Below are 16,876 nucleotides of genomic sequence, written 5' to 3'. Positions count from 1 at the left end.
AACCCTACAAAAAACCATCCTGAAATTACCTGAACTCATGTGCCAACTCATGGAACATGAGGAGTAATATCAGCCCACTAGAGCAACCAGCAACAAGGAATCACATAACTGCAAGCTGGACTAAAACAAAAATAAAGCAAAACGTGGAACAGGAAAATCAAAAACTTAGCTTGTCCTGAAGATTACTGAAGCGGAAAGCAGAGGTAAACAAGACACACTGATTACATTGATCGCCGGCGACGAAATTACAAGAAAGCCAGGTTAAATAGGAAACTCCCATATCCTGATAGAACAGGTGGACACCAGAGACCGCAGAGAACACAAGTCACCCAGTACCATCTGTAACCACCAGAGGGAGCCCAAAAACAGAATCCACAACACACACCACATCCTCTGTAAAACATGGTGAAGGCAACGTGATGGCATGGGCATGCATGGCTTTCAATGGCACTGGGTCACTTGTGTTTATTGATGACATAAGAGCAGACAAGAGTAGCCGGATGAATTCTGAAGTGTACCGGGATATACTTTCAGCCCAGATTCAGCCAAATGCTGCAAAGTTGATTGGACGGCGCTTCATAGTACAGATGGACAATGACCCCAAGCATACATCCAAAGCTACCCAGGAGTTCATGAGTGCCAAAAAGTGGAACATTCTGCAATGGCCAAGTCAATCTCCAGATCTAAACCCAATTGAGCATGCATTTCACTTGCTCAAATCCAGACTTAAGACGGAAAGACCCACAAACAAGCAAGACCTGAAGGCTGCGGCTGTAAAGGCCTGGCAAAGCATTAAGAAGGAGGAAACCCAGCGTTTGGTGATGTCCAAGGGTTCCAGACTTAAGGCAGTGATTGCCTCCAAAGGATTTGCAACAAAATATTGAAAATAAAAATATTTTGTTTGGGTTATGTTTATTTGTCCAATTACTTTTGACCTCCTAAAATGTGGAGTTTTTGGAAAGAAATGTGTACAATTCCTACATTTTCTATCAGATATTTTTGTTCAACCCTTCAAATTAAACGTTACAATCTGCACTTGAATTCTGTTGTAGAGGTTTCATTTCAAATCCAATGTGGTGGCATGCAGAGCCCAACTCGCGAAAATTGTGTCACTGTCCAAATATTTCTGGCCCTAACTGTATATATTCCTTCAATAATGGATCAAACGCAAAAGCGTAAACACCTTCTCTCTGATATCGCAGAAACATTTAAAAATGCTTATTCTTTTTTTATATTTAATAGACTCATCTAATCCAACTACACACAGTGCTGACTTCAAATCACGTACTAGAGCATACATTGATGAGCCTGGTCTCCTGAAATAGATTAGCTTGAACTACCTTGTACTATATGGGAATTACAAACTGCGGTAAACAAGACTAAAACAGGGAAGTCCCCTGGCCCAGATGGTTTTTTTTTGCCATTTTACAAAATGTTCCTGGAGTCACTATATGCCCCATCTTATTTACAGTTTCAACACTTTATCTAAGGGTTTGTCACTTCCGGGAGACTCATTGCAAGCACACATATCGGTCATACACAAGGAAGACCTATTCCCTTCTCAACTAGGACATTAAGCTATCTTCGAAAATGATCACATTCAGACTAAGGGTACCGTCACACAGTGGCATTTTGATCGCTACGACGGCACGATCCGTGACGCTCCAGCATCGTAACAATATCGCTCCAGCGTCGTAGACTGCTGTCACACTTTGCAATGTACGACGCTGGAGCGATAATTTCATGACGTATGTGCGATGTAGAAGCCGTTGGTTACTATGCGCACATCGTATACAATATCGTGCACACCTTTGTTACACCATGCGATCATGCCACCACAGCGGGACACTAGACGACGAAAGAAAGTTTCAAACGATCTGCTACGACGTACGATTCTCAGCGGGGTCCCTGATCGCAGGAGCGTGTCAGACACAGCGGAACGTCACAGATATATCGCTGGAACGTCACAAATCGTGCCGTTGTAGCGATCAAAATGCCACTGTGTGACGGTACCCTAACTCCCCTGCTCTTAAGCATCATCCACCCAGATCAGGCAGGCTTCATGAGGGGTAGGGAAACTAGGGACAATACAACCAAGGCTTTGAACCTAATCTATAAAACTAGAGTCAAATTGCAGCCACTAATGCTACTGTCTTCCGATGCAGAAAAGCCATTTGACAGGGTGAATTGGACTTTTATGAGTGACACGCTCTCCCGACTGGATCTGAAATCAAATATGCTACATTGGATTTTGGCATTGTACTCAAAATCAACCGCTAGTGTAAAACTAAATGGGGTTCTCTCAAGGATTTCAATATACGAAACGGTACAAGACAGGGGTCCCCGCTATCCCCGCTGATCTTCATACTCACATCGGAACCCTTCCCCAAGAGTTTCCAATCTATCAATGACATAGCAGGACCCTGAAATTGTGGCTCTCCGTACAACTTCCCTGCCCAATTTAACCCCTTCATGACGGCGATATTTTCATTTTTTGTCCCCTTCTTCCCAGAGCCATAACTTTTTTATTTGTAGGCCAGAATGGCCATGTGGGGGGGCTTGGTTTTTGCAGGACAGGTTGTACTTTTGAACAACACCATTAGTTATAACATATCATGTACTGGAAAACGGGAAAAAAATCCAAGTTCGGTCAAAATTATGATTCTCCAGGTCATTACAAGTTTATAGACACCAAACATGTATAGGTTCTTTTTTATTTACCGTATTTTTCGGACTATAAGACGCACCGGACCATAAGACGCACCACAAATTTGGGGTGAAAATTGCAGAAAAAAAGATTTTTTATAAGATGGGGGTCCGTCTTATTGTCCGAATTTACAGTATCTTACCTGAGGGCTGGCGGTGGCAGAGCAGGGTCACAGGAGGCAAGGTGTCGGCAGAGGTGGGGTGATGCTGGGATGAGGAGGTGCTGGGATCAGGAGGTGCTGGGATCAGGAGGTGCTGGGATCAGGAGGTGCTGGGATGAGAAGGTGCTGGGATCAGGAGGTGCTGGGATCAGGAGGTGCTGGGATCAGAAGGTGCTGGGATCAGGAGGTGCTGGGATCAGGAGGTGCTGGGATCAGGAGGTGCTGTGATGAGGAGGTGCTGGGATGAGGAGGTGCTGGGATCAGGAGGTGCTGGGATCAGGAGGTGCTGGGATCAGGAGGTGCTGGGATCAGGAGGTGCTGGGATCAGGAGGTGCAGTGAGAGGTATGGCGTGAGAGGGGTCCCAGGCTTACCATGCAGGCAATGCAGGCTTACCGTGGCGGCAGAGGTGCGGTGGCAGAGGTGGCGCAGTAAGCGGGGTTCCTTTCCCCGGTATGGTGATGCAGCAGCCCGGTATGCAGCAGAGCCGGGTGAATCCTGTTGTTATCGGTGGGTGCGGCCATCTTCCTGAGGCCGCGCGTGCGCAGATAGAGCGCTCTGCTTCCCGGGGCTTCAGGAAAATGGCCGCCGCGATCTCCATCTGTGCACGCGCGGCCTCCCGCGGCCATTTTCCTGAAGCCCCGAGAAGCAGAGCGCTTCATCTGCGCACGCGCGGCCTCAGGAAAATGGCCTCGCCCACCGATAACAACAGGATTCACCCGGCTCTGCTGCATACCGGGCTGCTGCATCACCTCACCGGAGAAAGGGACCCCGCTTACTGCGCCTCCTCTGCCCCCACACCTCTGCCGCCGCACCTCTGCCGCTGCACCTCTGCCACCGGACCTCTGCCACCACGGTAAGCCTGCATTGCGACTATTAGACGCACCCCCCATTTTCCCCACTTTTTTGGGGGGGAAAAAGTGCGTCTTGTAGTCCGAAAAATACGGTAAGTGGTGAAAAAAAATCCAAACTTTGGTAAAAAAGAAAAAAAAAGGAGCCATTTCCGACACTTGTAGCGTCTCCATTGTTTGTGATCTGGGATTGGGTGAGGGTTTAATTTTTGCACGCCGAGCTGACATTTCTATTGATACCATTTTGGTGTAGATATGATCTTTTGATCACCTGTTATTGCAGTTTATTGCAATGTAGTGGTGATCAAAAAAATGTATTCTGATGTTTTAAATTTTTTCTTGTAATGTCGTTTAGCAATGGGGTTAATTCTTTTTGATATTGATAGATTGGGTGATTCTGAACGCGGCGATACCAAATATGTGTATATTTGATTTTTTTATTGTTTTATTTTGAATGGGGAGAAAAGGGGTGATTTTAACTTTTATATTTTAAAAATACAATTTTAATATTTTTAAAAACATTTTTTTTACTTTTTGCATGCTTCAATAGTCTCCATGGGAGACTAGAAGCAGTGATAACCTGATCGCTCCTGCTACACACAGGCAATGATCAGATCGCCTGTGCGTAGCAGAAATGCTCACTTGCTATGAGCGCCGACCACCGCCTGGAGACCTCTTGTTGTCATGCCAACCCATCGGTGACTCGCGATCACGTGACAGGATCTCCAATGGGCGGGATTTCCGGTAAGCGTGAGTTAAATGACACTGTCAGGGATTTCACCCGCAGCTGTTAGAGACACATGTCAACTCATCAAAACAGCTGAAATGTGCCGGGAAAGATTTGGGCTCAGCACAGGACCCCACATCAAAGAGAGGGATTCCGACTTGGGCGTACTATTATGCACAACGTCAGAAAGGGGTTAATCACAGCATTCAGGATATACAATAGCCTATCAGACTTCAAAATTAACTTTTCTAAATCTGAAACCTTGAAAATCAACATTCCACAATTTGTCCTAACACCCCTGAAGACAGTCTTTAGTATTAAATGGGCCAAAATAGCCATAAAATATCTAGGGATACTCATGCCAAAAGATATTAAATTGATGTACTCTCTTAATTTTCCTAGACTACTTACATTAGTTCAAGGGGACTGCTTGAGATGGACGAGGAGTGCGTTTACATGGTTTGGAAGAACTGCAATTTTCAAAGTGAATATGCTTCCTCGTATCTTATTTGTCATTCAGGCGCTCTTGATCAGCATTCCCTCGTCCTTCTTTAGAAGACTAGCCACGGTCCAGACTAAATTAATATGGATGTGGAAACCCCCAAGCATAGGAAGGGCCACATTATATTGTTTAAAATCCTCAGGGGGATGACAGGTCACATCAGGGATCCGTATACGAGTTCTGCTGAACATTAGATGAGATGGAGCAGCATTAGTGGTAGAATGTGGCGTATTGCGGTAATTGCGCATAAATTTGTATAGTGACTGTTTCAGTGGGATGTGCTCTAGACTAGCTGCCTTGATTCGTTTCCCCATGGGGCGCATGAAACGTTCTACGATTCCATTAGCTTGCGGCCAGCAAGGTGTGATTTTTTTGTGGCTGAACCCCAAGTATTTAGAAAACTGTGCAAACACATGTCCATTGAATGGAGGTCCATTATCTGTTTTGACCACTCTTGGAATGCCATATGCAGGGAACGTGTCGTCCAGTTCTGGTATGACACTATTAGCAGACGTTGAAGAGACGAATGAAATGACAGGATATCTAGAATATTCATCAATTGTTACTAGAATGTATTGGCTATTTGGTAATGGTCCATATATGTCGACTGCCACTTCCTCCCATACAGCAGTGGGTAACGGAGACATTTGTAATGGCTCTAGAGTTGATGATGGAGTAATTAATTGACAAGTGGAGCAATGTCTAATCTTCTCTTCCACCAATTTATCCATATTTGGGAACCACACTTTTTCTCTGAGTAACTTTTTTGTGCCAACAATTCCTAGATGACCTTCGTGTGCTATCTGTATGACTAGGTTGCACAAGGCCTTAGGTACAACCAGTTTGGTACCATGAAGGATGAGTTGGTCTTCAGTGACTGATAATTCCTCACGTACATTTGAAAATAGTTTTAACTCCTTCAAATCAATCCCACCATCAGGAAATTTTTTCTTTTGAATTTCATGCCACCTTCTATTTTGAATAATTTGCATTAAGGCACAGAGTGTCTTGTCACTTGTTGTATCCACAAACTGATCAACAGAAAGTGCTTTTGGCACGACGTGAGCTGCAACAAAGTGGATGTATTCTTCAATGGAGGAATGCCCAGGTAAATCATCATTCATATCATGTCTTGAGAGGTAATCAGCCGGATTGCTGTATTTTCCAGGTTTGTGAACAATTTTGAAATTATAGTCCTGTAGACGAAGACCCCATCGTTCAATCCGTGCCGGCATTTTATCTCTGGGATTTCCAAAAATCATAAGGAGGGCTTCATGATCTGTGACAATAGTGAAGGGAGCTCCATAGAGAAATAACTCAAAGTGTTCACATCCCCAGACGACTGCCAAGCTTTCTTTTTCAGGTTGCGAATACTTTCTTTCAGTGCTTGTTAAGCTTTTACTTGCATAAGAAATGATGTGGGGACTTTGATTGTCATCCTTGTATTGTGCTAAAATAGCTCCCATTCCCACGGGACTGGCATCCACAATCAGTTTGGTTCTAAGAGCTGGATCAAAATAGGCCATGGTGGTTGTTGAGCAGAGTTCGTTTTTAATTGTTTCAAAAGAGGCCTGACAGTCTTGGGACCATTGAAAAACACAATTTTGTTTCATAAGTTCCCTTAATGCAGTGCTGATTGTCGAAAAATTTGGAATGTATCTAGCACAATAGCTTGCCATTCCAAGAAAAGAGCGCACTTCACTGGCTTCCTGTGGAATTGAAGCTGCTCTGATGGATTCCACCTTCTTGGGATCAGGTCGTACTCCTTCCGCCGAGAAAATGTGACCATAGAACTCCAATGAATTTTTATTATATTTGCATTTTTCTTTGTTTAGAGTGAGTCCAGCAGAGAGCAGACATTCAAAGATAGCATATAGAGCATGATTATGTTCAGCTTGAGTTTTCCAAAAAAATCAGTATGCCATCACTGTAATTAAAGGCATTTGGAATTTGTTGAATGGCGCTCCTTATCGTATCTTGAAAAATTTCCGCTGCTGAGCAGACCCCAAAAGTCAATCTTTTGCATCTTCTGAGACCCACATGGGTGGAAAATGTCATTAAGTATCTGGATTCTGGGCTCAATTCTAATTGATGATAGCCCTTATTGAGGTCGAGCTTTGAAAAAACGGTTGCTCCATTTAATAAATTAATAATATCATCAATTGTGGGTGAGATATGTCTTTCCCTCTGAATAGCAGTGTTGGGCAGGCGCATGTCAACACACAGTCTCACCTGCTCTGGAGTCTTTGGTATTGGAACTACCACAAGTGGAGAGATCCACTGAGTGGGACCAGAAACTGTTTCAATGACATCATCATCCATGAGTAATTGGAGTTCCTTCTACCTTCTTTCTCAGGTGAAATGGAATACGCCTGTGAGCCTGGGCTACTGGACGGACACTGTCATCCACATGAAGATGCACTTGAGAGTCCATTAATTTACCCAATCCACTAAATAGGGAGGGAAAACTATTCACCATGGCTTGTACATCCAGGTCCGCAGGGTCGGTTATGGTATGAATAATCTGGATGAGTCCTAGCTTCAAGGCAGTGTGATAGCTGAGAACACAGCCTCCCGATCCTTGTAATGTGTGAAAGGTGGTTTTCTGCCTATTTTCTTTATAGCTAAGTTCAGCATCAAATTGTAACTAGAGGCGTTTTAGATCCATATGGAAATATTTTAGTATGCACTTGTTGTAAGACTGGCTTTGTTTTCAATTGTTCATAAGCATTGCTGTCTACGATATCCACCGAAGCTCCTGTATCTATTGTAAAGGTGATATCCGTGTTGCAGATGGTGAGTGTAATACATGGAGATTGCACTGAGCCAGTGACAGAAGTTGTGAACACATAGTTCTCAGCCACAGACATTTCTTCTATATCCTGATTTACCATTTTTATATTTGCAGGCTTTGTCATTGGCAGATTAGACTTGTTGGGCGCTGATTTGCAGACAACTGCAAAATGGTTCCCTTTTCCACATTTACTGGAAGTTTGTCCTATAGCTGGACATTTGTTCATGTGGTGAGGGAAATCTTGTCCACATCTATAACATTTCTTCTGTTGCGGGGCCTGCTTGCTTTGTGCACTGTTATGTTTGAGATTATGCACATGTAGATTATCCCCATTCTCCATTGCAGTTGCCTGATGATCTGCTATCTCTATAGCACGGGCCATCTTGAGTAAATCATGCAGAGAGAGATCCTGCTGCAGAGCTTTACGCCTTATGGTATTAGACGAGCAGGTGACAATTACTTGAGTTAGGATTTCATCATCTACGTCAGTAAATGCACACCCATGTGCTAGTTCTTTTAGCCGGGTGACATAGGTGTCTATGGATTCTTCTGGAAGCTGCTTAGCAATCCTGAACTTGTATCTTTCATATCTGATGTTTTGTTAAGGTTGAAGTAGTCAGTGAGAGCTTTGGAGCAGTTGCTGTACGTGTCTGTCTCTGCTGCCGGTAATGTGCTGTGTATGTCATAGACTCCTGTGCATGCGCAATGCAGGAACACAGCTCTCTTTCTGTTCTCATCCTTTATGTCTATCGCTTCCAGGAAGTTCTCAAACCGGTTAAGCCATTTTCTCCAGTTATGAAAGAGATTGGTAACATCAATCATATCAAACTGGGGGAACATGTGCAAGTATTCAGCCATGATGGAGTCTCTCAGTGGCGCTGGCATGTGAAGTGGTAAAGCAGGGGTCAGTACTCACAGCAGCAGGTGATTGAATCCCATCCTTGTCGCCAGTTGTAATGTCGACACGGTGCAAGGAATTTAAGAGAGTTAGGCTACTTTCACACTAGCGTTTTCTGCAATCCGTCACAATGCGCTGTTTTGCAGAAAAAACTCATCCTGCAAAAGTGCTTGCAGGATGCGTTTTTTCCCCATAGACTTGTATTGACGACGCATTTGTGACGGATTGCCACACGTCGCATCCGTCGTGTGACGGATGCGTCGTGCTTCTGCGGACCGTCGGGAGCAAAAAACGCTACATGTAACGTTTTTTGCTCCTGACGGACCGCTTTTTCCGACTGTGCATGTGCGGCCGGAACTCCGCCCCCACCTCCCCGCACCTTACAATGGGGCAGCGGATGCGCCGGAGAAATGCATCCGCTGCCTCCATTGTGCAATGCATTAAACGCTAGCGTCGGAATCTCTCCCTGACGCATTGCGACGGGGAGATTCCGACGCTAGTGTGAAAGTAGCCTAAGCTTTAACTGTAGTTTATTCGTCTCCTCTTTTCCTCCAGCACACAGCATAACAGCAGCATAACATTTTCTCCTCAGACTAGAACTGAAACTGAAACTGCAAATAAACTCCCGCCCTCACTTTCTTAAAGAGACAGCTCTAAGCATTATACATTACACCCCTCATCTCTCTAGAGTTCTGGATTGGTCCAGGAATGGGTCTGGGAAAGCATGGGTGTATTGAACAGAGTTTGTCAAACACTCCATTAATAACTTTCCTTGGCTCAATGTATCTATGGTCTCTACACTCAAAACTCATCCTCTAATTGGGGCCACTCTGGCATGCTGCAACAATCCCTAGTAGTTGATTTTGCCATTATATTCCTCCATGTATCCTATCTTGGGTGATCCACTTTTTCCCCTGGGAATAGAGGACGAGATTTTTCGCTCCTGTTTTAAAAAGGGTAATTTTAGAGTGTCACATTTCTGACATGGGAACATTTGGCCATCAAAAGATCATCTTCAGCTCTGCCCTTAGGACACTGGAGAATTGGGCAACTTACTCATTTTTCCATTCTCTGCCACCTAGAGCCTTTCATAAAAATGATAAAACAATTTTCGAGATGGATTGTTCAAAGACCGACTACTTAAGATACACTTTGTCATTTTCATATTCCCTCCTGATGAAACCCTCAGACCAGCCTAAAACCCTTTTTCAAACCCATTGGGAGAGAGATCTGAATTGCACATTAACAAGGGATCAATGGAGGCGTATATCTTTACCTTAACACATAAAACATCCATCAGCTCACGATTTCAAGAGGGAGAGTACAAATTACTCTCTCGATGGTACAGAGTTCCACCTCGCCTACACTCTATATTTCCAGAGGCCAATCCTATGTGTTGGAGGTGTAGGGAGGAGGAAGGCCGCCATATTTTTTGATCCTGCAAACTCCTGTCGCCTTTCTGGGAAAAAGTACAACTAGTGATTCGTAGATTCACGGATCTCATTTCTGACCTTGACCCGGCTGCCGCTCTCCTTCAGTACAGTGACACGCCTTTAAAAACGTATAAAAACTTCATTCTGAGGAATTTGTTTACGTCTGCTAGAGCATGTATCCCTCTGCTATGGAAAAGTGACCCCACCCCAACAGTCACTTTGGTTCTCTAAAATAAATGAGCAAACCTCAACGATCAACAACAATCATGATAAATTCTATAAAACTTGGTTTTATTGGCTGGAATTCAAATACTCAGCAGATAACCTGAACCTTATCGGGGATGTCATATATACTGTAATTGCTGCTTCGGCTACTTGTTGTAGCCGAGCGCTGGTACAACAAAGCTGAACAACACAATCAAGGGCCCTGTTGGTTCACTTTTTGCCCTTTGCTGTGACAGATGGTCATAAAGAATGTTGTTATCATCGACATCAACAATATAATTTTAACTGTCAGCCTTGTGCCCTGCCTGTGTCTTGGATAACTGAGTGTCCCTTTCCACATCCACCTGCTGCTGTTCTTCCTCTTCCCCATCCTACACATCCTGCTGCCTGTAACATTGTGTTTCAGGGTCCTCAACAGCTTCAGGTCAGCAAAAAACATCTAGGAGTTGTTGTTCTTTTTCCATCCCCTCTTGAATCGTTGTATTTATTACAATAAAAATATGACATAATTGATGCTACAGTTGTCCCTACAGACAAATTTAGTAGACTTGTCAAAGGGCCTCAGTAGGTGAAACTTGTCTCTCATCAGCTGTTAATGGCGGATTTTAAAGTAACCCAAATTCCAGTTTGCCTGCTGCATGATATAATAAGTCATTGCTTTAACTTTTATAGACACTCCAGCATATGCAACACTGAATTCCATCACCTTGAAATGTTTCAAAACAGATGGTGCTCAAACTATTCTGTTTTTGCAAAGCTTGGAGGGGGTGCTTTACTACCCTGGAAAATTTGTCCACTACCTTCCTCAAGTGGGTAAAAAATTTTAAGAAATTTTGTAGGGAGCATGAATTACTGTGCTGTAACTTAAGGTAGCTGCAATGTTCGTGGCATTTTTGCTTATGACAATGCCCAGTTGCAGCTAATGGGGAGCCGTCCAGCGTGAGATTTGCTGCTTGATACAGAGGAGCAATTCATTTACTATATGCCTTTTTTCACCCATGCTCACAGGCTGTAAAACAATTACTGTAGGTAGTGAATAATCTTACAAGAACAAAAAGATACAAAGCAGGGGGTGCATATTAAACTTTGCCCTGTTTTTGTTAAGGTTGGGTGTTATATGCCTTGAGGAGGTTGCAGAAGAGTAAGAAGAAGATAATCACAACCTAGGGGGTAGAATCAGAATGAGTGTTTAAGCACAGTCTTAACCCCTATCATGGATGCCATGATGGTGCATTGCTGCAGCTCAAAACATTGATTCAGTGGGTCGTGAAAGACATGTACTATGCATAACCATGACCTGTCCATAATTGCTGCTCTACAATGAAACGCTCTTTCAAACTCAATGCCAAGTCTAGAGAGAAGCCCACATTCTCATGTATGTGAAAGAACATAGTTATCACCCCTTTCTGGGAGAAATAATGGCAGCTGGATATCTTCCAATGAGGCTAAGTGCACACTATCATTTATCAGAAGGTATTGTGTTACTCACCTTCCACAGTCCAGTGTCACCTGCTATGGCTGCCTCCATTTGCAGTAATCCACACCAGGTTACGCTGGAAACTCCTAAGACATTATTGCTCAGGCCTTTTAAGGCCAGACCAGACAAAGTCCAATTGCTTGGGTATTTAGTAGCATTGTGCACATTTGCTTCAACTTTATCACGGGTTAAATTGTTACTAATTAGCTCTGCTATTCTTGACTTCCGTGCTAGAACCAGAGTTATTTCCAAGCTAAGCATAGTCTAGTTCACTAGGTGTTGTTCACATCTCATTTTCAGCAAGAAAGCTACCAACTTCTCTATGCTGTTCATACCTGGCTTTTGCAAACCAGGCATCTCAACTCACCAAAAGAGATTCCAGTTTACCTATACTACACTATTATCCTGCTGTTAACCATTTCCTCACTAGAAGTGACAGCTTGCATACATCGCTGCTATTAACCATTTCTCTGCTGATAGATAAGAGACTGCTTTTACTTCTCCGTTATACCTGGAACTCTTGGACTGGCCCACAGGAGAACAGGGGAATCTTCTGGTGGGTCCCTGGGCAAGAGTGGGTGAACCACCCTATTAAATGAGTAGTGCTTGGCACAATATACTTAAATCACTATGCACAGACAAAGGCAACATCTTATTCGTTTAACAATCTATCTAGTTCATATTAATATAAATTTGTGATTGAGTATAATGTCACATTTGCATGTGGCAGAAATGTGGGGCCCTGGACTTGATTACTGGAGGGCCCTTACCACACTAGTTCGATATTAACTATTGCCATGCTGGAAGATACCTTTTTGCTATACAAGAATAAGGGGGAAAGCCGGCATGACCACCCAGTAAAGTAAAAACAATCTTTAGTCGAAATTCCATAAGAACAGGTTGACCCTCACAGCAGCTAAGACCTTATGCGTTCATGGGGCGACAAATGCTTTTAGTCATAGGATAGAAAAAGGGGCTATACGAAATCTATTTAAACAAAATGAAAACCAATCACCAACATGGACACACATGCCATTCCTCTTTTTGGGTGTGACACTTTCACTGATGCGACGGATCCGTTTTTTCGATGGATCCAGCTAGCATATCTAGATTATTGGATAAAAAAAAATTTGGAGCATGCTCAGTTTAAAAAAAAACAGAATCCGGCACAGGAATCCGTTATTTTCTGGATCCGGCACCTTCCGGCTCCCATAAGCTTCCATTCAAGCAAATAGCCGGAAGCGCCAGATCCTGCGCTTCCAGCTTTTTCGCCGGAGACAAAAAACGTTGCTATGGATGTTTTTTCCAGAAACCGGAAATGGCGGATTTGCCGGATCCGGAAAAAAAACGGATGAAACGCAATGTCATCCGGCGCAATCCGGCACTAATACAAGTCTATGGGAAAAGAAACGGATCAGGCAGCAACATTCACCGGATCCGTTTTTTAAAAATTTAGCCAGATTTAGCCTGACAGCAAAAACCTGATGTGTGAATGTAGCCTTAAGCGCTGATTGTATTAACACCTGTACACACCACACCAATATTGCAGCCTGTTGCGGTTGCTGGCTTTTTGGACATGTACCTGCTTAAATTTCTCCTTCATTCCTTTTTGCAAAGGGGAGAATAATTGTATAAAAAAAATAGCAAAAAATGTTTTAAAAATCCAGACATTGAACTGTGACTTTTTTTTTGCACACCAGTTTTAGTAGTCAAATTTGACATCTGTACATGCCACACCAATGTTGTGTCCATTTCAGCATTTGGCATTTCAGACATGTATCTTGCTTAGTCCTTTTTAGGAAGGGAAGAATATTTATGTCAAAAAAATACTCCCACGAGCCTAGGAAAAGAAGATCATTGAGCTAGGGAAACCTGATGATATCACAATCTAAACTGATATTTCTATTTTGTGTAAAAAGAAATGAGCTCTCTAGTTCCTAGGATTTGACACCATAACACAAACACTAAATCAGAAACAGAAAAAAAGTAATATAAAAAATAATAGCAAAAATCTCCTATGTAAGGTGTTGAGTTAAAGGTGTTGCCCAGGGACCCACCAGAAGATTCCCCTGTTCTCCTGTGGGCCAGTCCAAGAGTTCCAGGTATAACGGAGAAGTAAAAAGCAGTCTGCTATCTATCAGCAGAGAAATGGTTAATAGCAGCGATGTATGCAAGCTGTCACTTGTAGTGAAGTAATGGTTAACAGCAGGATAATAGTGTAGTATAGGTAAACTGGAATCTGTTTTGGTGAGTTGAGATACCTGGTTTGCAAAATCCAGGTATGAACAGCATAGAGAATAGTTTACAGAAGTTGGTAGCTTTCTTGCTGAAAATGAGATGTGAACAACACCTAGTGAACTAGACTATGCTTAGCTTGGAAATAACTCTGGTTCTAGCACGGAAGTCAAGAATAGCAGAGCTAATTAGTAACAGCTGGGTAAGTATTTTAATGCCAGCGGGCGGGCGCACAGGGGGACGGAGGGGGGAGATTACCGGGAACTTTATTTTAACAAAAAAAAAAAAGATTTTTCATTCCTTCTCTCCAGCGAACGCTGCTGGAGAAAAGAAATGAATGCGGCTTCAGCACCACAAGCTGGGGGGACAGCGCTTACTGTAGCGCTGTCTCCTGCACAGCACACGGACTGCACACGGACAGCATCCGTGTGCGGTACGTGTTTTACACGGACCCATTGACTTTAATGGGTCCGTGTGATCCGTGCGTTCCCACAAACACTGACATGTCTCCGTGTTTTTCAAACGGACACACGGTCCGTGAAAACACGCTGACATGTGCAGAGACACATTGATTTTAATGTGTCTACATGAGTCAGTGTCTCCTTTACGTGAGGAAACTGTCACCTCACGTACCGGAGCCACTGACATGTGAAACCGGCCTTAGCAAGCAGTGATTTAAAGATGGAAACAAACTTCTTTCCTCAGTGTCAACACCTGGCACCATAATTCGGAGTCCATGATCATTGCTGCCAGTAGGTCAGTGGTAAGGGTATAGAGCCAAACCATGCAGCTGATATGGGCCTAATGGAAAAATAAAGTCTAGATAACGTTATTTTAAAGGGGTTGTTAACTGCAGAAAAAAATTTTAAGCATTGATGATTTAAAAATATCAAAAAGGCATACTCACCTCCTTACATCCATCTGCATCATAGCGCTGGGTGCTGCAGAGGTCTGCGTTGGCTCCGTAAGCAATATGTGCATCATCCAGATGTCAGCAGGACTGCTGAAGGTTATGATTGACTGCAGTTGCAGTTGACAGATGACTAGAGGAGCATGTCATCTGAGAAACATAACATGCCGCTCTCTTCTAGTCAGCTGAACGATACAGCCAAGAACAGTCTTAAGTGGTACTGTTGATATCTGTATGGCACAGACATCGCTTCCGAATCTGGTGCAGACCTCTGGAGTGGTCTGTGCTAGGATCTATAGGGTTGCAAAAGGTGAGTATCCATCCATGGCTTGAAAAAAGGTTTCTGCATTGGACAATCTCTGTATTAGGTGGTAAGAGTCTGTGTTGAATATCCTTCTCCAAGTGTACTACAAACAATAGTGAAGGAAATCGTGGGGATAAGGGCAAGCATGGCCCTGTTTCAGGTAGTTAGATGTGAGATGTTCTTTAAATGAAGGCATATTTGGACATTTTAAATAGTAGCACAAACACACTTCTCAAAATACAATGTTCCTACCGTTAGATGTTGCCTTGTTTCTTGTACAGTTGCTATCATTACTGCATCTATATTTGTCATCAGTCTGCAAATACAAAGATTAGAAAATTACTTTTAGGCAGGGGGTGAAGCAATAGGGGGTGCAGAAGTGGCAGATCCTGGGTCCTCATGTCTGTCATATAAAAAGGACTTCAGTGTTATAAGGGGCGCAAAATTGATAGGGGGAGGTAGCCTTTTACAGATTTTGCTTTGGAGCCAGGAACATCCAGTACATTCACAGAGGGTATAATCACCTGTCATTACACCACAAGCCTTGATGGATTAAGTAGCTCCATCTTGCACTTCTAATCCCACATATGCACTGACAGCCATGAATAGGCAGCTGCATTTGAAGCAGCTTCCATCCCAAATGTACTGATTGAGTCATTTGGATACATTATGGCATAGTTTTTGGGTACTGTATTTTTCTACACTGGTATACCCAGGGCTGCCACCAGAAATTTCAGGGCCTCATACTGGTAAAATTTTCAGGCCCTCTTGAGACTCCGCACTGGCTCCACCTCATCTCGGCTTCTACTCCTCGAACCTTCCACAGTCAACCACCCACTCTTGGAAAAACTCCACCTCTGCCTCACCAATCATACACATTACCAGTTCCCATCTAGCACCATATTATATACGTAGTGTCACGAGCGGGTAACGTCCTTCTGGGAGATCTGGGGTTAGAAAAGCACTACGTATTGTGAGTTACAGATCTTCCATTTAGTCTGTGTGTTTGTGTTTCATGTTAAATGGATTTTGTTTCCTTTAGTGCTGAAGAGGTTAACGACCCTTTCCATGCTGTTTAGAAATTTGCAGTTCCATCTCACAGTTGTTCCAGACCTGGTCATTCCCTCTTTCTATAAAATCTGGCCAAACTTTCTCTTTCTTGACAGTGAAAGCTTTGCTTCCTAACTTCTTGGAGACACTGTGTTGAATTGGAGATAATTGTCGCTACTAGAGATTGTTGCATGCTGTTTTTGGGTGTATGTTTTCCTAATTATCTTATTCCCATTTGGTTGATCATTCCTATAGCTCCTTATATACCTCTCTACCTTTGGAGTGTTTGTATGTTTGTTGCTTTCTGTTATCCCTGTCTGTCTTACATGTTGATATACTAGCATTTCGGTCCCAGGCCTCCTGGGGGGGAGGGGACAGCTTAGGATATAACAGGAGGGCAGTAAGGCTGGTGGCCCAAACCTCCTCCCATTTGGACGTACCTTTGGGAGCAGGGATACTTAGAGCCACAGTCCTGGGGAAGGATCAGGGCCCCTTTCCCTAATCATGAACAGCCACAGTATGACACATATTCATCAGCTCTTGTCTTTATCCGGTACTCCCAAACAAATGAATCAAGCGACTGCACGCATGTCTGACCAGTTACT

At 43.5% G+C, this 16,876-nt stretch overlaps 1 protein-coding gene across 1 annotated transcript in view; it reads right to left on the bottom strand.

Moving 5' to 3' along the window:
• P2RX3 (purinergic receptor P2X 3) overlaps nt 1-16,876 on the bottom strand; it is a 170,516-nt gene that overhangs the window by 100,496 nt on the left and 53,144 nt on the right. Inside the window, exon 4 of the mRNA XM_069752615.1 lies at nt 15,474-15,537. Coding sequence (XP_069608716.1) covers nt 15,474-15,537 — 64 coding nt within the window. The remainder of the gene's footprint in view (nt 1-15,473; nt 15,538-16,876) is intronic.

The sequence above is a fragment of the Ranitomeya imitator genome, chromosome 2 (assembly GCF_032444005.1).
Source record: "Ranitomeya imitator isolate aRanImi1 chromosome 2, aRanImi1.pri, whole genome shotgun sequence".
Lineage (NCBI taxonomy): Eukaryota > Metazoa > Chordata > Amphibia > Anura > Dendrobatidae > Ranitomeya > Ranitomeya imitator.
Note: the sequence above shows the minus strand (reverse complement) of the source record. Positions and strands in the feature narration are given on the sequence as shown.